Raw genomic sequence first — 24,356 nt, 5'->3', positions numbered from 1 at the left:
CCCCCGGGCTGTGTTATACCTTGGTTTGCTACACCGAAGAGTCCGTTATCAAAGGTACTTCTAGACTGAGCAAGTCATCCCTTAACCGTCTCTTCGATGAGCTCCGTCACTAGATGTAGCTTAATCTAAGTCATGGTTTCCAGTAGGTGAGATAGCAAAAAGGGCTGCTCCCAAGAAAGTTATTTCTGAGATATGAGAGAAGCAGGGATAGTTCCTGTACTCTGGTGCAGGTCTAAAATCTCCCCTGTCCCCAATGAGAGATTTTTATGGTACCATCTAATCACTTTTAGTGTCTGCAATTCTCTTCTTCTGCCCAGCCCCAGAACTGCCAGACAGACTGATCCCACAGCCCCAGGGCAGAATGTATGTAGCAATGGCTTCAGTCCAGATGGTCAGGCACTAAACCCCGTGCCTGGCATCCGCAAACCCCCAACTGCCAGAAGCTGGAACTGAATGACAGGGGATGGATCATTTGATAAACTGCCCTGTTCAGTTCATTCCCTCTGAAGCACCCAGCACCAGTCACTGTCGGAAGACAGGACACTGGGCTAGATGGGCCATTGGTCTGACCGAGCATGGCTATTCTCCAGACTGCATATGGAGTATGTGGCTCCAATACTTACACTGAAGGACGCTGCCCTGGGAGACAAGTGTACGATGGTTGCAGATCGGTGGTTCTGGTGAAACCATAATGGGTTTCCCTCCAAGTACAGCTGGGAGAGAGAGAGAGCCCAACACAGTATGTGTCACAATCCATTTGCATTCCAGACTCCCACCAAGCCTGCCTGCGACCAGTCCTCTCCTACACAGCAAGGGCTAGCAACAGACAGAGCCACTTCCTCTAGCTGGGATGGCGATGAAGTGGCCCATCACGAAGGAGCTAAGCCTAGCACTGCCACCTCTTGTGGTCCTTTGGACCTGCTATTTGATCTCATTCTCTATTTGAATTCAAAGGATCTCCAGGTCGTTTTCCTGAATCTACAAGAGCCATTCCAATAGGAATGCCCTGATGTGTAGTTCATAGAAGATTAGGGTTGGAAGGGACTTCAGGAGGTATCTAGTCCAACCCCCTGTTCAAAGTAGGACCAACCCCAACTAAATCATCCCAGCCAGGGCTTTGTCAAGCCTGACCTTAAACACCTCTAAGGAAGGAGATTCCACCACCTCCCTAGGTAACCTATTCCAGTGCTTCACCACCCTCCTAGTGAAATAGTTCCGCCGCCCCCTCCCCCCCCCGACCAATATCCAACCTAGACCTTCCCCATTGCAACTGAGACCGTTACTCCTTGTTCTGTCATCTGGTACCACTGAGAACAGCCGAGCTCCATCCCCTCTGGAACCCCCCTTCGGTTTCTACTCTGCAAAGAGACTGCAAAGCTAGTTCTTAACCTCCAGCTGTGCCCTGTGTGCAACAGATCAGTGACTAGAGTTTGAGCATTTCATGCTCCCCAGGGCACCAGAGACTGCACAGCGGAGAGGGCAGCTGCAGTCTATTCCTACTTGTGTATCAGAACGGTCTCAGATCTAGCTAGTGACACATGCGAGCCCTCTGGAATACAGGGGAGTGCACAGGGGTCACCAAGGGCAAGATTTGGCCTGCATAACCTATGTGAGGCAATGGATGACGGAGAAGGAAAAATCCCAGCTTGACCTGGAAATAGGGTGAGGCTGCAGGGCTGGGAGTTCTGGAAGACATCCCTGCTGGATTCATTGAGAAAGTGAACACAGACTGCAGTGTCCTTCTTGCAGGGACCCTTGCCAGAGAACCATGCCAGCCCCTCCCCCCCCCACACACACACTTTCCTCACTGATATCAGAGTCTGCACTGAACTCTGACTCCCCATCTCCCCTGCACCTCAAGACCCAGGGGTCTCCCTGTCACCCCGCTTGGCACTGTGCTCACTTTTCTCATGTTGTGCAGCATGGACAGTGGTGCTAACTGGGCATGTTCCAACAGCAGGTTATAGGCTACATCCAGGTGCTGCAGGTTCAGCAGCTGCTCCACCCCTGCAGACAAACAAGAGAAGCCATCAACCAGCCCAGAAATCCAACACTAAGGAGCTCTTTCTCCCTCGCCACAGGATCAACACTAGCTGCTGTGCCTGACAGATCTGAGGTAGTGCAGACTCCCAAGCTCTCCCTCCCGGACTGGGGAAGGAAGGGAGGGAAGGAATAGCCCCAGGCCACTCCCAGTTCTGGGACCCAAGTGCCTACGACACTCTCCAACCCATCATCCTTCCTGGACTCACCATTAATACTGTCAAGTTCATTGCTGCGCAAGATCAGAGTCACCAGCTTGGTTCGACTGCAGAGTCCCAGGTTTGGCACCTTTGGCAGGAAGTTATAGGCCAGATTTAAGTACTCCAGCTCTGTAAGGGTCTGTGCAGAGAAAAGGAGAAGAGCCCTCAGAGCCACTCAGTTACTTCTCTCCAGTCACAGGCGGTGGAGCCCTGCCGCAGCTATTCACAGAGGCTGCGCTCAGAAGCTCTCCGAGTGCTTTACAACTGTCTGTGCCAGATGTGGACTAGGCCCCAGGAGCCCTGGCTCACAGCTGCATGCTCAGAGCTGGTTATCCATGAAGTTAAAGAACAGCGGAATCCAAACAAAAATTTTACATTAAGGGTAGAGCTATCTTAAAGCCGACTGACAGCTTAGCTTGAAAGAGCAAATCTGAAAGACAAGAAATTCAGCGTCACTGAATTCTAAGGCACTTCCAGCGCCTCACGATCACTAGTGCATTTCTCCTCACACACGCCCTGTGAGGCGTGGAGCACGGATATTCCCATGCTACAGACAGAAAGGAGGCACAGAGGAAGTCTGTGGCAGCGCAGTGAACTGAGCCCTCTCTCAAGTCCCAGGACACCCTAACCACTGGGAAATCCTTCCTCTCTACTTGCACAGCTATCCAAGATGCTGTGGCTACAAGCACCACAGCGGGGGAACGTGTAGGGGTGTCTGTCCAAGCTCCAGCCACGGTCCCTGAGCAGCGAGAGGTTTCTGCAGTAAAGCTGTTCAAGTTCACATCAAGGGGGGCATTTGCAGACACATTCAGCACTGGTCTCACTCTGCGCCTACTGGAACCTGTCGAGTTTTAATGTCCACTCCCAGGGAAGTGCAGCACATCAGCACTGACTGCGTTTGAAAATCTCTCCTTCAGCGGTCAGATTTCACAGTTCACATCACATGGAGACATGCCCTCCCCACTTCGTTATTTGAGAGACAAAGGTTCAGCTTGGCCAGAGAGTGCAGCTCAGAGGATCACAAAGCACTGGCTCAGTCGGACCCAAGGCAGCAGCTTCAGGACTGTCACACCACTGACCGCGAGCCCCACATCCTGCACAGGTGTCGGGGTAGCAGCTGAGACCTCGTGACCTTGGGAGATGAATGTGGTATGCCCAGGGAGGTCCCCACTCTAGGGAAGGTAGATGGAGTACGCTGGCTTCTGGCTCATGGTGGAATGGCAGGTTGAGTGGGGCATATGTCAGAGTGACACTCGGTTCCAGCCTTAATCATTCCAAGTAAGCGTTGGACACGATTCATTCCAGCAAGGGCGCAGCTTGCCCACACTAGCCACGCTGGTGCAAGAGGAAGAACTGCACGTCTGCGCAGCACTGGAGCGCGGCTGCTCCTGAGCAATACTCACACAAGCAGAGGCTATGCAGGGCCTCCCCTGAGCCAGCCACAAGGGGCTGCACTGGCAAGTCTGGACTCCCACATGTGCCTGGCTCCGGCTGATAAAAGGTTCAGGGAATCTCTGGCCTGTCTCTAGCAGGGCAGTGACGGGCTACACACCAGACAGCCCTGGTAGGCTGAAGGGGCTGAGTCCCAACCCACAGCTATGCAGCAGCTGCCTGCTTTAGGGTGGGGGCTGCAGACCAAAGCGAACCAGTGGAGATCCAGGCAGGATCGGGGAAGACTTATGGGACACAGGCCCAACCCCCCGAACTCGCCCTACAATACTCGCCTGTAAGTGGTGTTCACAGTCCCGGATTCTGTTGTGACTCAAATCCAAGACCTTCAGGGCATTCAGCAGTTGCTGAAAGAGAGGGGAGAAGGGGTGCTAGAGCATCAGCGTCAAGGCCCTTGACAAAACAAACCTCTCCAGGGCAGAATGGGAGGGTCAGGCCCTGCCACCCAGACTCTCCACACCCTCCCCGTGGAGCCTGGCAGCACCATGACCACAGCCAACACCCAACCCCTCTGCCCGCCACCGCGACAGGGTCCCCTCACCAGCGATCCGTCCAGGACAGTGATGGTGTTGTAGCTGAAGTTAACAGTCTGCAACTCCAGCCAGGGCAGGGCAGAGCTCAGATCCCCTCCGCAGGCCGAGATGACCTCCTAGGAAGGTGGGAGTGAGAAGAGATTAGCAGCCAGCACTTGACAAGCAAAGGGATAGTAGCTGGGTACCAGAGCGCAGCCGGCCCAGTACTGGGCTGTCATACTGCATCTACAGGCCATGCCCCTGCTATTCTTCAGTCAGCCCGCCCCGCCCCACCCCACAGAACGGCCCATGCTGCTACCCATGGGGAGTGGGGAGAGCCCCATGGCTAGATTTAGAAGGAAGGGGACATGCTGTGGCCTGGTATGTCTGAGGGCCTGCAGTTATTCGCACGCTCTCATCAGTTATTCCTGGACCAGAGGCACGAAGATTAATCAAGCCATTTACAAATTGTTACAACTTCAGCAAAACCCTCCCCCAGTGGCCTTCTACCACCAACCCCAGCCAGCTCTCTGCCAGGGCAGACAGGGAACAGAGCAGCTACCGAACGCCCTGGAGAGGCCAAAAGGAGTGAGTTCCTGAGCTGAGGACCCTCAGAGAACTCCCTGCTGGCAAACCCAGCTCAAGCCAGTAGGCTGCTAATAAGCACCTTTTCTGTAAGCGTTGCATGAGGATAGAATTGTTGCCAAGACCACTCAAGCCTCTACAGGTTAAAACCTGAGCCTCCATCCCCACCAAACAGCCTGCAGATCGCAGGGCACTGGCGCAAGGCACTCCCCATGGGCAGCCTCACTACCAGCTGCAGCTCATGCAGCACCTGGCAGGGCTCAGGGTCACAGGCTGGGATGTGCTGAAAGGTTCCAAAGGAGATATGCTCTAGCTAGGCATGGGTGAGGACAGTATCCAGGCCAGGCAATGCCACCTGAACAGCCAGCAGCTGGGGACCTCCAGAGCTGGAAGTTAGAGCCTGTGTGACAGACAGCACGGACCTGACCACTCCTGACTAGTTAGAGTCTGCACCAGAGGGTGAGTCTCAGCCAGTGGTTGATGGAGACGCCCCCCCAGGGCTGGAAGACCAAGCAAACCAGTTCTTGTTCTCAGGGATCGGTTCCTGGCCAGGCTCAGAGCCAGCACTCACCTCCAGCGTGCTGACGCATTTGCTGCAAGTTAAGGCCTCCAGCTGGGAATAGACGAACCGCAGCCCCCGCAGGCAGTGCAGAGGGACAGACTTCAGCTGTGGTGGTGAGAGAAAGGGGAGAATGCATGTAGGAGTGTCACAGCACCAGAGCAGCCACCTCCCTGTCCCCAGCCCAGTGTCAGGGGAGCCACCCTTCTCCCAACTCTACAGGAGAGAGCCAGCAGCATTCCCAGCCCCACTCCAGTGCAGTAGGGGGTCAGACCCCGCTCCTCTAGCAAGGATGGCATTTCACCCAATCTCTGAAAAGCTGGGGCACCCCAGTGACTCGCCCCCAAAGCCACATGACTGGGGATGAAGGCTCAGCTAGTCCTCCCAGCAGTACTGACCTCCAGGCGCCGGAGAGACTTGAAGGGGAAGATCTTCACAGAGGATTGCAGGTTACAGCTGGGGACGTGGACGAGCTGCAGAGGGATGGAATGGACAGTCACTGAATGCCTCGGGGGTGGGGGGTTACATGGCAACCTCGCACACCTTCTCAGAGCTGCCAGAGCCCCAGGCTGTCCTCTGCTGTCAGATTCAGCAGGCAGCACCCTTCCCTCCAAAAGAACACTGACTCCTTGCCCTAATGCAGTGTCCGCCCCAAACAAAAAAAGTCGAGTTTCATTGATGATAAAGCAGGGACAGGACTAACTAAAAGCAGTCCTAGGATAGTGACAAAGGCAATGGCTCCCCTGTATGGTTCCCAAGGCGTGCTCCATAGGGTGCTGCTCCAAAGTCTCAGACTAAGGTCAAAAGGGACCATTATGTCATCTAGTCTGACCTCCTGCACAATGCAGGCCACAGAATCTCACCCACCCACTCCTGTAACAAACCCCTAACCTATGTCTGAGTTACTGAAGTCCTCAAATTGTGGTTTGAAGACCTCAAGCTGCAGAGAATCCTCCAGCAAGCGACCTGTGCCCCATGCTGCAGAGGAAGGCGAAAAACCTCCAGGGCAGATTGGCAGAGGCCCTGGAAGAAAATTCCTTCCCGACCCCAAATATGGCAATCAGTTAAGCCCTGAGCATATGGGCAAGACTCACCAGCCAGCACCCAGGAAAGAATTATCTGCAGTAACTCAGATCCCATCCCATCTAACATCCCATCACAGACCCACTGGGCATACTTACCCTGCTGATAATCAAAGATCAATTGCCAAATTAATTGCCAAAATTAGGCTCTCCCATCATACCATCCCCTCCATAAACTTATCAAGCTTAGTCTTAAAGCCAGATAGGTCTTTTGCCCCCACTACTCCCCTTGGAAGGCTGTTCCAGAACTTCACTCCTCTAATGGAGAGAAACCTTCATCTAAATTTCAAGTCTAAACTTCCTGATGGCCAGTTTATATCCATTTGTTCTTGTGTCCACATTGGTACTAAGCTTAAATAATTCCTCTCCCTCCCTCTGATATATTTATAAAGAGCAATCATATCCCTCCTCAACCTGCTTTTGGTGAGGCTAAACAAGCCGAGCTCTTTGAGTCTCCTTTCGTAAGACAGGTTTTCTATTCCTCGGATCATCCTAGCAGCCCTTCAGTTTCCTATCTCACAGAATGTAACACAATAAAACCAGCACATGGTTAGTATGTTCATTAATCTACACCTGAGCAGTGCCCCCTGCTGGCCCAAGCCTAACGCAGTGATGGCAGCCCCCTGGTATCAAAGATGAGACAGGGCAGGAAACCAGCACTCAGCTAGTGGAGGTGCTACTTTTGGCAGCAGCATGAACAAATGGTCCAGACCATTTGCTCCCCAATGCAGCATGGCTCACACATGGCACATCACTAAAAAGGTTATTAGAGACCTCAGACCTTGCATAGGAAAGTGTGCAGCTGTACCAGCATTAGCATGAGTGGGAGCTCTGGTATAGACAAAGCTCTGGAGTTGGACTCATTTTCCCCCCACCATTCCGATAAGCCCTTCCTGTCAGTGGGTTTGACTTAGGCCTGGTCTACACCTAAAACTTAGGTGTACCCAGCTACTTTGCTCGGGCTGTGAAAAATGTGGTACTTTGTGCAATGTAGTTAAGAACATAAGAACGGCCATATCGGGTCAGACCAAAGGTCCATCTAGCCCAGTATCCTGTCTACTGACAGTGGCCAATGCCAGGTGCCCCAGAGGGAGTGAACCTAACAGGCAATGATCAAGTGATTTCTCTCCTGCCATCCATCTCCGTCCTGTGACAAACAGAGGCTAGGGACACCATTCTTTACCCATCCTGGCTAATCGCCATTAATGGACTTAACCTCCATGAATTTATCCAGTTCTCTTTTAAATGCTGTTATAGTCCTACCCTTCACAACCTCCTCAGGTAAGGAGTTCCACAAGTTGACTGTGTGCTGCATGAAGAAGAAATTCCTTGTATTTGTTTTAAACCTGCTGCCTATTAAGTTAAGTTGACCCAACCCATCTCCCCACCCCCGTATATACAGCTAGGTAGACACAGAGGGGGGATTATCTACAATCAGCCAAAACCTCCTTATACCAACGCAGGAAGCACTGTGCTATAGCAATACAGCTGCAGTGCTGTAACTGTGTCACCGTAGTGTAGAGACACCCTAGCGACAGAGCCACAGCTCCGCTGCAGCTCTCGCCAGTGGTAACATCAAGTCTGCTGGAAAAGCGAGTGTTCTGTATTTCCCCAATGCAGCGATGGTCTGACCAGATCACAAGCGGAGGGTCTATAAAACAGACTGGGTCTCCCCAGGCTTTAGACTGGTGTTGTAGACAGGCCTCACAAGCTCCAGCAGCCCTTACCGAAAGGGGGCTTCCTTTTGCTTCCATCCTCCACCCACTATAGTTTATGGCTGCACCCAGTCACGGTCTCCCGACAGTATGATTTAGTTTTATTGAAGAATGTTAATTAAACACAGGATGAGACTAAGAGCAGGAGCCAGAAAATCCAGAGGTCGCACTCCATTTATACAGCCATGGCACTGCACCGTCTAATCCAAGGTTAGACAGCATTGTGAGTTCTGCGACGCTGCACACGGAACAAGGGCACAACTGCAGATCTCTGCTTCTCTCGAGCACTTGTTAGCCAAACCGGTTTTCATTCAAGAGACACTCACCACGGCTGGAGCTCCAGGCCCCAGCACTGCTGTCAAGAGAGCAGCTGGAAGGGTGGTTAATCACAGGGAGGGGTTTGCACAGCAGAGTATCTGAGCGGGGGGGGGGGGGGGGGGGGGGGGGCCAGACTCACATTAACATTTGAGAAGAGCTTGTTTCAGGCTGGCCTTTGATCTGTCTCCTGATCATATAATAGCCTCCCCCTTTATTTACATGGTGTACAGCTGAGTCTCAGACCGTTTCTCCAAACAGTCACTTACTGCACAGTAACAGTAGCCGCTTCCTTCCTTTCAGCGCTTGTTACAAACCTAGCTTATTAACTATGTTAAGACAAGCACACACCATAGAACTTTTGTACTCTGATGGGTCTATTTCCCAGGGAGCCTGGACATCCTGATCTTGTCTTTTAACAATGCCCAGCTCGAGCCCAGACAATTCAAAGTTAATTCACATTCAAATACTGGACACATTTTAACCCTTCTTTTGCTGAAAGCATTAGTAGTGAGCCAAGCATCTCAGGTCTGACTCTCAGCACACTGCCCTTAGGCCTGGTCCACACAAAGTTAGCTTGATGCAAGGTGATTTATGTCAACCTATGCGTGTGCATCTACATTCAGATGAGTCTCCAGCTGACATCAGCGCCCTGTTAGGGTGATGCAGTAAAGCCACCTCCCCAAACAGCATGGACCATGTCCAACCTAATGAAGCCGATGCCATACGAGTGCAGATAGTGTGTGACCTATGTCTACACTAACAGTTCTCCAGCAGCTGTCCCACAATACACCATTCCTGGCAGCAGTGACTGCTCAGGTCACAAATGTGAACTCCCCTGGCTGATGTCAGTGACCAGAAGCCCCTGCCCCCTTAGAATACCCCACATTTTTAAATGCTTTTCCTGTTTGCTCTGCTTGATGCACACCTTGCAGCTCTCCCTTGCTGAGCTGCTGCACACAACATATCATGGTCCTGGAGCAGACAGGAGGTATTGGGTCTCCTAGGCCCGTGGGGAGAAGCGGCTGTGCAAGCACAGCTACAGACCAACCACAGTAACATGGACAGCTATGGAGAGACGGCACAGGGGGGATGCAGACAAAGGGGCGTGATAGGGATCAGCCGCCATGCCGTGTGAAAGCAAAGGAATAGCAGTAGGCATCCCACAAGCAGGAGCAGCAGAAGCTCCCCAAAAGTGGAAGGAACCACCAGTGCCAGAACCATGCCCCCCGCCACCTTACAGATGGTAGAAAGTGATGAGGCTATAGCCCCCTGGCCCGGCGCCCCTGACCACAAGGCCAGGGAGGTCAACAGTCGATCTGGAGCCGAGTTGCAGGCCTGCCACTTTTACATCATGCTGCATGCCACACTGGGCAGAGATCCCAAGAGCACCCTGCAGAGGAAACAGAGACCCCAGCCATGAACAGTGAGGAGACGTGCTGGGGGGAGGGGAGAGAGGGTGAGGAGGAAGGTGTCAAGCCACACAGCAAGCCTGGACTTAAGACTTCCTTGGAAACCAGCTAGTCCCATCTGGCAAGCCCGGAGGAGCCCAATGGAGCGGAAGGAAGTGTGGTGTGCGCATGCATTTTCCCTCACCATGTTTTAAACGTAAAGACTGTGCCCTGCATCCCCAAGTTAAGCTCCAGGTAATGACTTGTCATTGTGTTATTCAGAGAAGTGGCAGTGGTACAGATAGAGGCACAGTTGGCATCCGCTTTTCATTCCTGTCGGGTTAGACAGGAATGACATAGGGAGCAAATGTACATAGAGATATCCCTTGTATCCTCCAGAAGTCTCCAATGACACTCATTGAGATACACCGCGATCCTCTCCCAAAGCAGTCTAGGGATGACAGTCTTATTTCTTCCTCCACAGGATACTTTTCCATGCCACTCTGCCTGGCCTTTAGCAGAGACCACTGCAGCAAACAAGCCAAAATGGCTTCAGGACACCACCAGCATCTGAGCTATGCCGTTGTTACCCTCAGCAGTGAGATACAGGCTAATATCACCCCCCGTCTGTTGAAAACAGGACCAATACTCAGTGCCATTGCCCTATATACCTGTACCCATGGCAGTAGTGACAGAAATATTATTCTTTCATACAACCAAAAAGCTTAATGCCTCCCTCCTTCCCCCTGGTCTTCACCCTCACCCAGCCATACTCACAAGGCTGGGACTATGCCATGGTACCCCAGACCTGACGTGTCAATAAGCATGTCTTGTTAAATATGTTAATAAGGGAATGGAGTTTTGAAGCTTATCTTTCCTTTTCTGTTCTGACTGTACATCCAATGATCCATCTGGTTTACCTGTAGCTGCTGCTATTGCAGCCCTGATGGGCACTCCCTCCCTGCAGAACACCTGACCTTGATGAGGATGAGAAAGAAGAGTACTAGGGAGAATACGTTCAGTGAGAATCTGCAAGTCAGCATTGCATTGGACCGCAAACAAAGGGCCTGGCAAGCCAACACACAGCATGCAGGAGGACAGAGGGGACAGATGCAGGTATCATAGCAAGAAAAGGAGAGGAAGATGCACAAGGACACAAAGGGGCTTCTTGGGCAACAAACAAATGCTACAGACGCTGGTTGACCTACATGTCCTACAGTCACAAACAAAGGACTGCAAAGGGTGTCGAGAACTCCATGGTAGCTGCCTCCTACACTCTCTGCACCCAACACACCAAGTGGCATCATGAGCACATCCCTATGCCTACCACTGTGCACCGATCGACAGGAAAGAAAATCAGAGCTTCACATATCAGCTGTGGTTCTCACAGGTCAGTGTGTTTAGCCAAAACGGATGATATTTTTGCACCAAAATGGACAGAAGGGTTTGCTGCTTTTCCAGTTTTAAAGTTCCGTTCTGTTAATTTATGTTCAATATTTGCATTGTCTTGTTTGCACATTTTGCCCTGTTTGAGTGACAAGTTTCTTTTTTTGGAAAATAAACTCATTTTTATTAGTTCACAGTACAGACTGCAGAACACAGACGCAAGGCATCCATTATTTGTAAGCACACAGCACCACAGAACTCATAGGTTCAAGACACCCAGTCATGTGTAGATGCACAGCAAGCCCTACATAGTGCAAAGGTTCAGTAAAATAGTGTAATACTTGTACATTTACACCAAGCACTACACAATTCTAGGAGGCCATAAACCTTCAGGGCCAGGGCAGCACCAGGCACACAGCACTACTGTGGTTGACCATTAGAAGTGCTCTTTCAAAGCCTCCTTCACCCACTCAGCTCCACAATAAGCTATTATAATGGCCCTGGTGTTTGCCTCTTCAAACTCAGCTGCTCCACTTCCACCCTGTTGGCAGTTTTTAATATACTCTGGGGCTACAACAAGATGTGCCATTTTCTGCTGCAGATCCATCCACAGCAGGAGATGATTAACAGCCCTATAGACTTGCATGACAACAGCCCCCACTGTGGCTTTTCCAACTCCAAAATGATTTCCCACTGACCGGCGCGGCAAGCTTCCAGACTGGTCACCACTCTTCTCCTCTGTCACTGCAGCTCAGTCTGGTGCGTCTGCGCTGGAGAGCTGGGGTGAGCTCAGCATACAGATCCAGGAATGTGGCCTTTCACACCCAAAAGTTCTGCAGCCACTGCTCACCCTCCCAAACCTGCATTATGATGTGATGCCACCAGTCAGTGCTCATTTCTTGGGCCCAGAAGCAGCACTCCACCATCTGCAGCTGTTCTGTGAATGCCACCAGAACCCTGAATTGTTTTTTGCTGTACCCCATAACAATCTGTCCTTGAAGAAATTGTGACATCCTTTGCCGTTCTTCCTGCCAGTGTGCAACAGCAAACACAGGATGAACGATCCTCTGGTATCTGCAATGTTCATGAGAACAGTGCAGAACTGAGAGATCCAGGCTTCTGATGGAGATGGCAGGCACCAAGAAGTCCCATGTGGGTTTGTAAAATTAAAAAAAGGGCATGAAAATTATTGGCTGGCATTATGGGATGGAGAAAGTTGCATGGTGGGGAACTTGACCCCTAACTCCTTGAGATTCCCTGAGAGACATATTTCTAGTCCACAACACAATGCAAGCATTTTCCCCCAAAAGGCATTGTGCTATATGGTGGCACATCAAACACTAGGATACTTACCTGTGTCTCACCGCACTTTGCATCGACACGAGAGCTTCTGGTGAGTACACACCACACCAATGCAAGCAGCCATGCATGCACACACACAAGCAATAGATTGACTTTGGCAGCTGTACGCCGACAACTCATGTTGACCAAAGTTAGTAGTGTACATAGTCTTACATGCAAAATCAAGCTCTGAGGTGTCTTTAGTCTCAGTTTGCCAGAAGCTGGGAACAGGCGACAGGGGATGGATCACTTGAGGATTCCCTGTTCTGTTCATTCCCTCCGGGGCACCTGGCATTGGCCACTGTCAGGAGATACTGACTGGGCTAGATGGACCTTTGGTCTGACCCAGTGTGGCCGTTTTTATGTTCCATCTACCCCAAGAACATCTGGCAGCGTAGGAACCATAAACATTAGCTGTGCTGACTGAAATGCTCTGTCAGTACAGCTGTGTCTACCCCAAGAGTTTTCTGGGCATAATCAGAGGTGTTTTCACACCCATGACTGAGACAGCTTTGCCAGCATTAAGTGTAGACAAAGTCACGTCATTCCCATCCTGGAACTCCCAGGTTGTTTTCACTTACAATTAGTAATGGACATCTTCAATAAGCTCTTGGGTCTGGTTTCAGCTCACACCATCTCCACTCCTCTCCCACTACCTAGCACACTTCTTACGCTTGGGGCAAAAGCCTTCTCCTCTAACTCTTGTCATCTCTACCTGTTCAAAGGTCTTCTGAAAACGCTCACCTTTGCCTTCATCTCAGTTATTGGTCTTTTTACAATCCAATTACAAAGTGTACATCCCAGAGCATTTCTAGCAATTCCCCTTCCCACTACAATCACGCGAATAGCTATTGGTCTAGCCAAATCATTGGAACCCAACAAGTAGTAGCCATGCACCCTTGCTAAGACAACAGATGTTATCTCTTCTAACTTTCTCAAGCCTACCACCACCACCTACACCCTCAGACTTACAAAGCTTGAGCCAGACAGCTAGCTCATCCATGCCCCAGTCTCCACCAGATACTATTAACATTCACACACATTTTATGATTTACCCTTCAGTTTATTCACTACAATGCCAACCCAACCAGGGTCTGCTTTGATATTCCTCTCTGTTGTCCTGTTTTTAACTCTGCAAAACCTTTTGGAGACCGTTTGTTGGGAAAGCTGCGATACCAAATAAATACATGTAATTACAAGAACACTATGGTTCCACATTCTACCTGAGGAATTGACAGCATTGGGGGCACAGAAGCAAGTACTTTGATACACATGCCATAGGTTGCCTACCCCTGCTCTATTGCATGTGTGCCGAAGGTGGCACGCAAGCTGATTTTCAGTGGCACTCACACTGCCCGGGTCCTGGCCATCAGTCCAGGGGGCTCTGCATTTTAATTTAATTTTAAATGAAACTTAAACATTTTAAAAACCTTATTTACTTTACATACAATAGTTTAGTTATACATTATAGACTTATGGAAAGAGACCTTCTAAAAATGTTAAAATGTATTACTGGCACGCAAAACCTTAAATTAGAGTGAATAAATGAAGACTCGCACACCACTTCTGAAAGGTTGCCAACCCCTGCAATAGAGGGATAACCATATACTTCTCAAATGAACCCATCCTGGGATGGGGATACAGAGAAATCTGCTCCAGCAGTCCAACCTACCCTGGCAGAACTGCTAAGCTTACCATAATCATTCTCCCTTCTTCCCCACAAAAATCACAGGGCACCTTTTCATTACAGACCTTCAGGGAGAGAGTCTTCTGCAAGATGTCAAACAAGAACTGGGCCTGGAGAATGGCAGATGTGTCAGATGGATGTGACGGAAGGGCAATGAAACCATGGTTCTGGTTCCGAGACACCAGATGCTGCTCAAAGACCTGCGTCAGGTGCTGCAGAGTGGAGGTGAGCAAGGTGAGGGTGCTAGTACCATCTAGAACCAAGTCTCCTGTGAAAGAGATCAGACCATTAACAAACCCAATGTATCTGCAGTTCCATCCATAATTCACTTCACCACTTCCAGTAGTGTGACTGCAGGCCAGGAAGGGGACCTTTCTCCCATAGTCATGAGCCGTACCTAGCACCAATCCATTTGCCTGACATGACCGCATTAAATCACTGCCCCAGCCCGCCAGCATCCTCCCAGCCCGCACTGCCCCGGCCCGCCAGCATCCCCCCAGCCCACACTGCCCCCACCCCCAGCATCCCTCAGCCCCCACTGCCCCAGCCCCCGCCCCCCAGCATCCCCCCAGCCCGCACTGCCCCCGCCCGCCAGCATCCCCCCAGCCCGCACTGCCCCCGCCCCCGCCCACCAGCATCCCCCCAGCCCACACTGCCCCGGCCCGCCAGCATCCCCCCAGCCCACACTGCCCCCACCCCCAGCATCCCTCAGCCCCCACTGCCCCTGCCTGCCAGCATCCCCCCAGCCCCCACTGCCCCAGCCCCCGCCCACCAGCATCCCCCCAGCCCGCACTGCCCCAGCCCCCGCCCGCCAGCATCCCCCCAGCCTGCACTGCCCCCGCCCGCCAGCATCCCCCCAGCCCCCACTGCCCCAGCCCCCGCCCGCCAGCATCCCCCCAGCCCGCACTGCCCCAGCCCCCGCCCGCATCCCCCCAGCCCGCACTGCCCCCGCCCCCCAGCATCCTCCCAGCCCGCACTGCCCCGGCCCGCCAGCATCCCCCCAGCCCGCACTGCCCCCACCCCCAGCATCCCTCAGCCCCCACTGCCCCTGCCTGCCAGCATCCCCCCAGCCCCCACTGCCCCAGCCCCCGCCCGCCAGCATCCCCCCCAGCCCGCACTGCCCCAGCCCCCGCCCACCAGCATCCCCCCAGCCCGCACTGCCCCCGCCCGCCAGCATCCCCCCAGCCCCCACTGCCCCAGCCCCCGCCCGCATCCCCCCAGCCCCCACTGCCCCAGCCCCCGCCCGCATCCCCCCAGCCCGCACTGCCCCAGCCCCCGCCCGCCAGCATCCCCCCAGCCTGCACTGCAACCGCCCGCCAGCATCCCCCCAGCCCCCACTGCCCCCACCCCCAGCATCCCTCAGCCCCCACTGCCCCAGCCCCCGCCAGCATCCCCCCAGGCCCCACTGCCCCATCCCGCATCCCCCCCGCCCGCACTGCCCCCGCCCGCCAGCATCCCCCCAGCCCGCACCGCCCCAGCCCCCGCCCCCAGCATCCCCCCAGCCCGCACTGCCCCAGCCCGCCAGCATCCCTCAGCCCCCACTGCCCCAGCCCGCCAGCATCCCCCCAGCCCGCACTGCCCCCGCCCGCCAGCATCCCCCCAGCCCCCGCCCCCCCTCGGGGGATCCCACGGGCCGAGCCCGGGATCCGGCGGCGCCTCACCGGAGTCCTGGAGAAGCCGCGCTAAGCCCTGGACCAGCCTCTCCCCGGGGGCCGCAGGCGCCATCTGTAAGGGGCGGGGAGAAGCGCCAGTCACAGCCCGCGCCCCCGCCGCGCCGAGAAGCCCGTTGCGCGGCCCCGGGCGGGACAGGCCTGGGGGGCGACGGGCCCCGCGTGACCTCCCTCCCCGCGGCCGCGAGCGGCCGAGACCGGCCCTCCCCGGGCAGCACCCGCGGGGCTCCGGCAGGAGGGGGCCGGGATCGAGCTCCCGCCCCCGGACTGAGACCCCGGGGCTGCCCCGCGCCCCCCGGCTGGACCTCACACACTTCCGTGTTACCATAGAGTCTGAGAGTCTCACGGGCAGAGCGGCTCCCCCGGGCGCCCCTCACTTCCGCGTTACCATAGAGTCCAAAAACCACGGGCAGAGCGGCTCCCCCGGGCGCCCTTCATTACTGCGCTACCATAGAGTCCGCCTCAGAGAGTCACCGCCAGGCAAGAGCAAAACGTAGCGCTGGGGTCACTCCCTCCGCCCCCTGCAAACACACCCACCCTCCCCCCCACAGACCCCCCCCGAACCCCTCTCCCTCCACACCCCTCCCCCCACAAACACACCCCCCCTCCCCCTCCACAGACCCCCCCCCGAACCCCTCTCCCTCCACACCCGTCCTCCCGCCCCACCATCTTCACCCCTCCCCCTACAAACACACCCACCCTCCCCCTCCCCCTCCACAGACCCCCCCCGAACCCCTCTCCCTCCACACCCCTCCCCCACACACACCCACCCCCTCCCCCCGCCCCCTCCACAGACCCCCCCCCCGAACCCCTCTCCCTCCACACCCGTCCTCCCGCCCCACCATCTTCACCCCTCCCCCTACAAACACACCCACCCTCCCCCTCCCCCTCCACAGACCCCCCCCGAACCCCTCTCCCTCCACACCCCTCCCCCCACAAACACACTACCCCTCTCCCCCCGCCCCCTCCACACACCCCCCCCCCGAACCCCTCTCCCTCCACACCCGTCCTCCCGGCCCACCAGCTTCACCCCGCTCCCCTCCCCCCACAACCACACCCCCTCCCTCTCCCCAGACCCCCCCCCGAACCCCTCTCCCTCCACACCCCTCCCCCCATAAACACACACACCCTCCCCCTCCACAGACCCCCCCCGAACCCCTCTCCCTCCACACCCCTCCCCCCACAAACACACCCACCCTCCCCCTCCCCCTCCACAGACCCCCCCCGAACCCCTCTCCCTCCACACTCGTCCTCCCGCCCCACCATCTTCACCCCTCCCCCCACAAACACACCCACCCTCCCCCTCCCCCCTACAGACCCCCCCGAACCCCTCCATCCCCACACTCCGCCCCCGGACTCCCAGCTCCCCTCCCCCTCCATCATCTCACACACCCCGTTTACAACCCCCCCCCGAACCCTTCTACCACCCCACCCCCATCCTTCCGCTCCCCTCCCCCCTACAGACCCCCCCGAACCCCTCCATCCCCACCCCCTCCATCCTCACCCCCCGCCCCGGGACCCCCAGCTCCCCTACCACCCCTCCCCCTCCACACCCATCCTCCCGCCCCACCATCTTCTTCCGCCCCACAAACACACCCATCTTTCCCCTCCCCCCTACAGACCCCACCACCACCCCACCCTCCGCCCCTGGAGCCCCTCGGCTCCACTCCGTCCTCCCGCTCTACAGACTTCCCCGAACTTCTCTAGAGACCCCCCGCCCGGCCCCGGGACCCCCCCCCCAGCGCTCTGAGCCTTCACTCTAGAGACCCCCCGCCCCCCCCGCACATGCCCCCCAGCGCTCTGACCCTTCACTCTAGAGACACCCCGCCCCCCCGCACGCCCCCTCAGCGCTCTGACCCTTCACTCTAGAGACACCCCGCCCCCCCCCCACACCCCCCCCAGCTCTGACCCTTCACTCTAGAGACACCCCGCCCCCCCGCACACACCCCCAGCGCTCTGACCCTTCACTCGAGACACCCCGCCCCCCCGCACATCCCCCCCAGCGCTCTGACCCTTCACTCTAGAAACACCCCGCCCCCCCGAACACCCTCCCCCAGCGCTCTGACCCTTCACTCTAGAGACACCCCGCCCCCCCGCACATCCCCCGCCAGCGCTCTGACCCTTCACTCTAGAGACACCCCGGCCCCCCGCACGCCCCCCCCAGCGCTCTGACCCTTCACTCTAGAGACACCCCGCCCCCCCGCACCCCCCCAGCGCTCTGACCCTTCACTCTAGAGACACCCCGCACCCCCCCCCCAGCGCTCTGAGCCTTCACTCTAGAGACACCCCGCCCCCCCGCACATCCCCCCCAGCGCTCTGACCCTTCACTCTAGAGACACCCCGCCCCCCCGCACCCACCCCCCCAGCGCTCTGACCCTTCACTCTAGAGACACCCCGCCCGGCCCGGGGTCCCCACCCCCACAGCGCTCTGAGCCTTCACTCTAGAGACACCCCGCCCCCCCGCACATCCCCCCAGCGCTCTGAGCCTTCACTCTAGAGACACCCCGCCCCCCCCGCACCCACCCCCCAGCGCTCTGAGCCTTCACTCTAGAGACACCCCGCCCCCCCAGCGCTCTGAGCCTTCACTCTAGAGACACCCCCCCCCAGCGCTCTGAGCCTTCACTCTAGAGACACCCCGCCCCCCCGCACCCACCCCCCCAGCGCTCTGACCCTTCACTCTAGAGACACCCCGCCCCCCCCAGCGCTCTGAGCCTTTACTCTAGAGACACCCCGCCCCCCGCACACACAGCCCCAGCGCTCTGACCCTTCACTCTAGGGACACCCCGCACCCCCGCACCCCCCCAGCGCTCTGACCCTTCACTCTAGAGACACCACGCACCCGCAACCACCCCCCCAGCGCTCTGACCCTTCACTCTAGAGACACCCCGCACCCCCCGAACACCCCTCCCCCAGCGCTCTGACCCTTCACTCTAGAGACACCCCGCCCCCCCGCACCCCCCCCAGCGCTCTGACCCTTCACTCTAGAGACACCCCGGCCCCCCGCACCCCCCCCCCAGCGCTCTGACCCTTCACTCTAGAGACACCCCGCACCCCCCCAGCGCTCTGACCCTTCACTCTAGAGACACCCCGCCCCCCCCCAGCGCTCTGACCCTTCACTCTAGAGACACCCCGGCCCCCCGCATACCCCTCCCAGCGCTCTGACCCTTCACTCTAGAGACACCCCGGCCCCCCGCACGCCCCCCCCAGCGCTCTGACCCTTCACTCTAGAGACACCCCGCCCCCCCGCACAACCCCCCCAGCGCTCTGACCCTTCACTCTAGAGACACCCCGCCCCCCCGCACCCACCGTCCCAGCGCTCTGACCCTACACTCTAGAGACACCCCGCCCCCCCCCAGCGCTCTGACCCTTCCATCTAGAGGCACCCCGGCCCCCCCCCCCAGCGCTCTGAGCCTTCACTCTAGAGACACCCCGCCCCCCCGCACCCACCCTCCCAGCGCTCTGACCCTTCACTATAGAGACACCCCGCCCCCCCCCCAGCGCTCTGACCCTTCACTCTAGAGACACCCCGGCCCCCCCCAGCGCTCTGACCCTTCACTCTAGAGACACCCCGGCCCCCCGCACCCCCCCCAGCGCTCTGACCCTTCACTCTAGAGACACCCCGCCCCCCAGGGAGCCCCCGCGCTCCGGGGAGCCTCACACCGGCGCTGCCCGTGGCAGAGCCCTGGGCAGACGGGCTGTCCCGCCCGGCAGGGCTCGGGGAGCTCCGGGGGACGTGCCCAGCGAGCCGGGCCCTGCGGCCGCAGAGGAACCGGCGGGAGCGCAGCTCTCCAGCCATGCTACGGAGGGTCTAGCCCGGTGCGAGCCGCGCCCCAGCCCCTCGGGGCGGGGACACCCGAGCGGCTCCCTCCGCCGGCAGCGCCCCCCCTCCACCCCCCAGGCTCGGGCTAGGCTCGCCACCAGCGCGCTTGCCCCTCGCCACCCGGCAGGTAAGTGGCGGAGAAGCCGGGCTGCAGCTCCGCGATCCCGGCATGAGCCGCGGGGTTCACACGCTGCTCGCCTGTACCGGAGCCCAGGGGTGACTCCGGAGTCGCCCGCCGCTGGATGCCAGTTCCGCGCAGCGATCCGGAGTCGGCGGATGGTCCCGCGCTGACCAGCCCGCATGGCCCGTGCGGTGCGGGGGCCGGGCTGTCTGGGGCCACCGGCCGGGGGTTGCTCTGTGCCCCACGGATCCGGAGGGGCGAGGCAGCCCGCGGAGGAGCCGGCTCCTCGGCCGCAACCTACCTGGGGTGGTGCCGGATGGCGGGGCTGAGCCGGGGCACGTGATGGGAGCGACCCTGGCAGAGGGGGTGGGGGTGGGGGCAGCTCCCTCCGACCCTTATATCAGCCCGTGCAGGTGCGCTCCGGCGTGCCAGGGGTGGGGCCTCGCTCAGGGGTAGGCAGGGCAGGGGGTTCCTTGGGAATCAGCCCTGGGGTAACAACCCCAAATCACCCATTACTGGCAGGCATTTAATTTCAGAGAGGGGAACTATGCAAAAATGAGGAGGTTAGTTAAACAGAAATTAAAAGGTACAGTGACTAGAGCAGGGGTCGGCAACCTTTGGTGTGCCGAGTTTTCATTCATTCACTCTAATTTAAGGTTCCACCTACCAGTAATACATGTTAACGTTTTTAGAAGGTCTCTTTCTATAAGTTTATAATATATAACTAAACTATTGTTGTGTGTAAAGTAAATAAGGTTTTTAAAATATTTAAGAAGCTTCATTTAAAATTAAATTAAAATGCAGAGTCCCCTGGACCGGTGGCCAGGACCCGGGCAGTGTGAGTGCCACTGAAAATCACCTCGCGTGCAGCCTTCAGCCCCTGTGCCATAGGTTGCCTACCCCTGGACTAGAGTGAAGTCCCTGCAGGCTGCATGGACACTTCTCAAAGACATCATAATAGAGGCCCAACATAAATGTATACCCCAAATTAAAAAACACAGTAAAAGAACTAAAAAAGAGCAAGCGCTCTTTAACAACCATGTCAAAGAAGCAATGAGAGATAAAAAGGCATCTTTTAAAAAGTGGCAGTCAAATCCCAGTGAGGTAAATAGAAAGGAGCATAAACACTGCCAAATTAAGTGTAAAAATGTAATAAGAAAAGTCAAAGAGGAGTTTGAAGAACAGCTAGTCAAAAACTCAAAAGGTAATAACAAAATGTTTTTAAGTGCATCAGAAGCAGGAAGCCTGCTAAACAACCAGTAGGGCCCCTGGACCATTGAGATACAAAAGGAGCACTTAAAAGATGATAAAGTCTGCGGAGAAACTAAATTAATGCTTTGCTTCAGTATTCACACCTGAGGATGTTAGGGAGATTCCCAAACCTGAGCCGTCCTTTGTAGGTGACCAATCTGAGGAATTGTCACAGATTGAAGTGTCACTAGAGGAGGTTTTGGAATTAATTGATAAACTTAACAGTAACAAGTCACTGGGACCAGATGGCATTCACCCAAGAGTTCTGAAAGAACTCAAATGTGAAATTGCAGAACTATTAACTATGGTTTGTAACCTGTTCTTTAAATCAGTTTCTGTACCCAATGACTGGAAGATAGCTAAGGTAACTCCAAAATTTAAAAAGGGCTTTAGAGGTGATCCCGGCAATTACAGACCAGTAAGTCTAACATCAGTACCGGGCAAAAATAAAATTGTCAGACACCTAGAAGAACATAACTTGCTGGGCAAAAGTCAACATGGTTTCTGTAAAGGGAAATCATGCCTTATTAATCTATTAGAGTTCTTTTAAGGGGTCAACAAACATGTGGACAAGGGGGATCCAGTGGACATAGTATACTTAGATTTCCAGAAAGCCTTTGACAAGGTCCCTCACCAAAGGCTGTCACGTAAATTAAGCTGTCATGGGATAAAAGGGAAGGTCCTTTCATGGATTGAGAACTGGTTAAAAGACAGGGAACAAAGGGTAGGAATTAATGGTAAATTCTCAGAATGGAGAGTGGTAACTAGTGGTGTTCCCCAAGGGTCAGTCCTAGGACCAATACTATTCATAAATGATCTGGAGAAAGGGGTAAACAGTGAGGTGGGACAGTTTGCAGATGATACTAAACTGCTCAAGATAAAGCAGCAAAGAATCCTGTGGCACCTTATAGACTAACAGACATTTTGGAGCATGAGCTTTCGTGGGTGAATGCCCACTTCGTCGGATGCAAGTAGTGGAAATTTCCAGGGGCATATATATGCAAGCAAGAAGCAAGCTCGTTATCTCTAGCCTGCTTCTCGCTTGCATATATATACCTGCCCCTGGAAATTTCCACTACTTGCATCCGACGAAGTGGGGATTCACCCACGAAAGCTCATGCTGCAAAACGTCTGTTAGTCTATAAGGTGCCACAGGATTCTTTGCTGCTTTTACAGATCCAGACTAACACGGCTCCCCCTCTGATGCTCAAGATAGTTAAGACCAAAGCAGACTGTGACGAACTTCAAAAAGATCTCACAAAACTAAGTGATTGGGCAACAAAATGGCAAATGAAATTTAATGTGGATAAATATAAAGTAATGCACATTGGAAAAAATAACCCCAACTATACATATAACATGATGGGGGCTAATTTAGCTACAACAAATCAGGAAAAAGATCTTGGAGTCATTGTGGATAGTTCTCTGAAGACGTCCACGCAGTGTGCAGCAGCAGTCAAAAAAGCAAACAGGATGTTAGGAATCATTAAAAAAGGGATAGAGAATAAGACAGAGAATATTTTATTGCCCTTATATAAATCCATGCTATGCCCACATCTTGAATAGTGTGTACAGATGTAGTCTCCTCATCTCAAAAAAGCTATACTGGCATTAGAAAAAGTTCAGAAAAGGGCAACTAAAATGATTAGTGGTTTGGAACGGGTCCCATATGAGAAGAGATTAAGGAAGCCAGGAATTTTCAGCTTGGAAAAGAGGAGACTAAGGGGGGATATGATAGAGGTCTATAAAATCATGGTGTGGAGAAAGTGAATAAGGAAAAGTTATTTACTTGTTCCCATAATATAAGAACTAGGGGCCACCAAATGAAATTAATGAGCAGCAAAATAAAAGGAAGTTCTTCACACAGTGCACAGTCAACCTGTGGAGGAGGTTGTGAAGGCTAGGACTATAACAGGGTTTAAAAGAGAACTAGATAAATTAATGGAGGTTAAATCCATTAATGGCTATTAGCCAGGATGGGTAAGGAATGGTGTCCCTAGCCTCTGTTTGTCAGAGGGTGGAGATGGATGGCAGGAGAGAGATCACTTGATCATTGTCTGCTAGGTTCACTCCCTCTGGGGCACCTGGCACTGGCCACTGTCGGTAGACAGATACTGGGCTGGATGGACCTTTGGTCTGACCCAGTATGGCCGTTCTTATGTCCTTATGTCGCAGCTGCACAGGCTGCCAAGGCGTGAGCCGCAAGACTGCTGCGCTCTGTCGGGGCCTGGCCATAGCCAGCACGGGGGTGGGAGTGGGCACGTGTGACCAGTGTGCCCACACCAGCCTGCGGGGGGGGGGGCGGGTTGCATGTGCCAGGGGTGGGGAGGCGGGTGTGACCGGTGTGCACAGACCAGCCTGCGGCGGGGGGGGGATTGTATGTGCCAGGGGTGGGGGGGCGGGTGTGACCAGTGTGCCCACACCAGCCTGCGGGGGGGGGCGGGTGTGACCGGTGTGTCCACACCAGCCTGCGGCGGGGGGGAGGGATTGCATGTGCCAGGGGTGGGGAGGCGGGTGTGACCGGTGTGCACAGACCAGCCTGCGGCGGGGGGGAGGGTGTGTGACCAGTGTGCCCACACCAGCCTGCGGGGGGGGCGGGTGTGACCGGTGTGCCCACACCAGCCTGCGGCGGGGGGGGGATTGCATGCCCCGGGGTGGGGGGTTGCACAGAGCAGCATGCGGCGGGGGGGGGGATTGCTGGCCCCGGGGTGGGGGGTTGCACAGAGCAGCCGGCGGCGGGGGGGGGGGGAATTGCATGTGCCAGGGGTGGGGGGGCTGGTGTGACCAGTGTGCTCACACCAGCCTGCGGGGGGGGCGGGTGTGACCGGTGTGCTGGGCTGGATGGACCTTTGGTCTGACCCAGTATGGCCGTTCTTATGTCCTTATGTCGCAGCTGCACAGGCTGCCAAGGCGTGAGCCGCAAGACTGCTGCGCTCTGTCGGGGCCTGGCCATAGCCAGCACGGGGGTGGGAGTGGGCACGTGTGACCAGTGTGCCCACACCAGCCTGCGGCGGGGGGGAGGGAGGGTTGCATGCCCCGGGGGGGGGGGGCACGTGTGACCGGTGTGCACAGAGCAGCCTGCGGCGGGGGGGGGGATTGTATGTGCCAGGGGTGGGGGGGCACGTGTGACCAGTGTGCCCACACCAGCCTGCGGGGGGGGGGCGGGTGTGACCGGTGTGTCCACACCAGCCTGCGGCGGGGGGGAGGGATTGCATGTGCCAGGGGTGGGGAG

General features: G+C 55.8%; 1 protein-coding gene across 3 annotated transcripts in view; it reads right to left on the bottom strand.

Moving 5' to 3' along the window:
• The window catches only part of LOC123343388 (serine/threonine kinase 11 interacting protein), a 33,417-nt gene extending 13,185 nt beyond the window's left edge, over positions 1–20,232 (bottom strand). The window contains exons 1-10 of one of the 3 annotated variants that reach the window (XM_044978496.1): positions 20,175–20,232; positions 15,924–15,987; positions 14,328–14,530; positions 5,744–5,818; positions 5,358–5,453; positions 4,231–4,338; positions 3,965–4,036; positions 2,250–2,379; positions 1,904–2,007; positions 624–713 (exon numbers count right to left, since the gene is read on the bottom strand). In XM_044978496.1, coding sequence (XP_044834431.1) covers positions 624–713; positions 1,904–2,007; positions 2,250–2,379; positions 3,965–4,036; positions 4,231–4,338; positions 5,358–5,453; positions 5,744–5,818; positions 14,328–14,530; positions 15,924–15,987 — 942 coding nt within the window. In that variant the 5' untranslated portion in view covers positions 20,175–20,232. Of the gene's footprint in view, positions 1–623; positions 714–1,903; positions 2,008–2,249; positions 2,380–3,964; positions 4,037–4,230; positions 4,339–5,357; positions 5,454–5,743; positions 5,819–14,327; positions 14,531–15,923; positions 15,988–16,257; positions 16,386–20,174 lie in introns of those variants that run through there. The other 2 variants (XM_044978497.1, XM_044978495.1) reach the window with 2 other exon arrangements.
• Positions 20,233–24,356: the final 4,124 nt, after the last annotated feature.

The sequence above is a fragment of the Mauremys mutica genome, chromosome 10 (genome assembly GCF_020497125.1).
Source record: "Mauremys mutica isolate MM-2020 ecotype Southern chromosome 10, ASM2049712v1, whole genome shotgun sequence".
Classification (NCBI taxonomy): Eukaryota; Metazoa; Chordata; order Testudines; family Geoemydidae; genus Mauremys; species Mauremys mutica.
The sequence above is the reverse complement of the archived record's forward strand: the minus strand, read 5'-3'. Positions and strand labels throughout refer to the sequence as shown.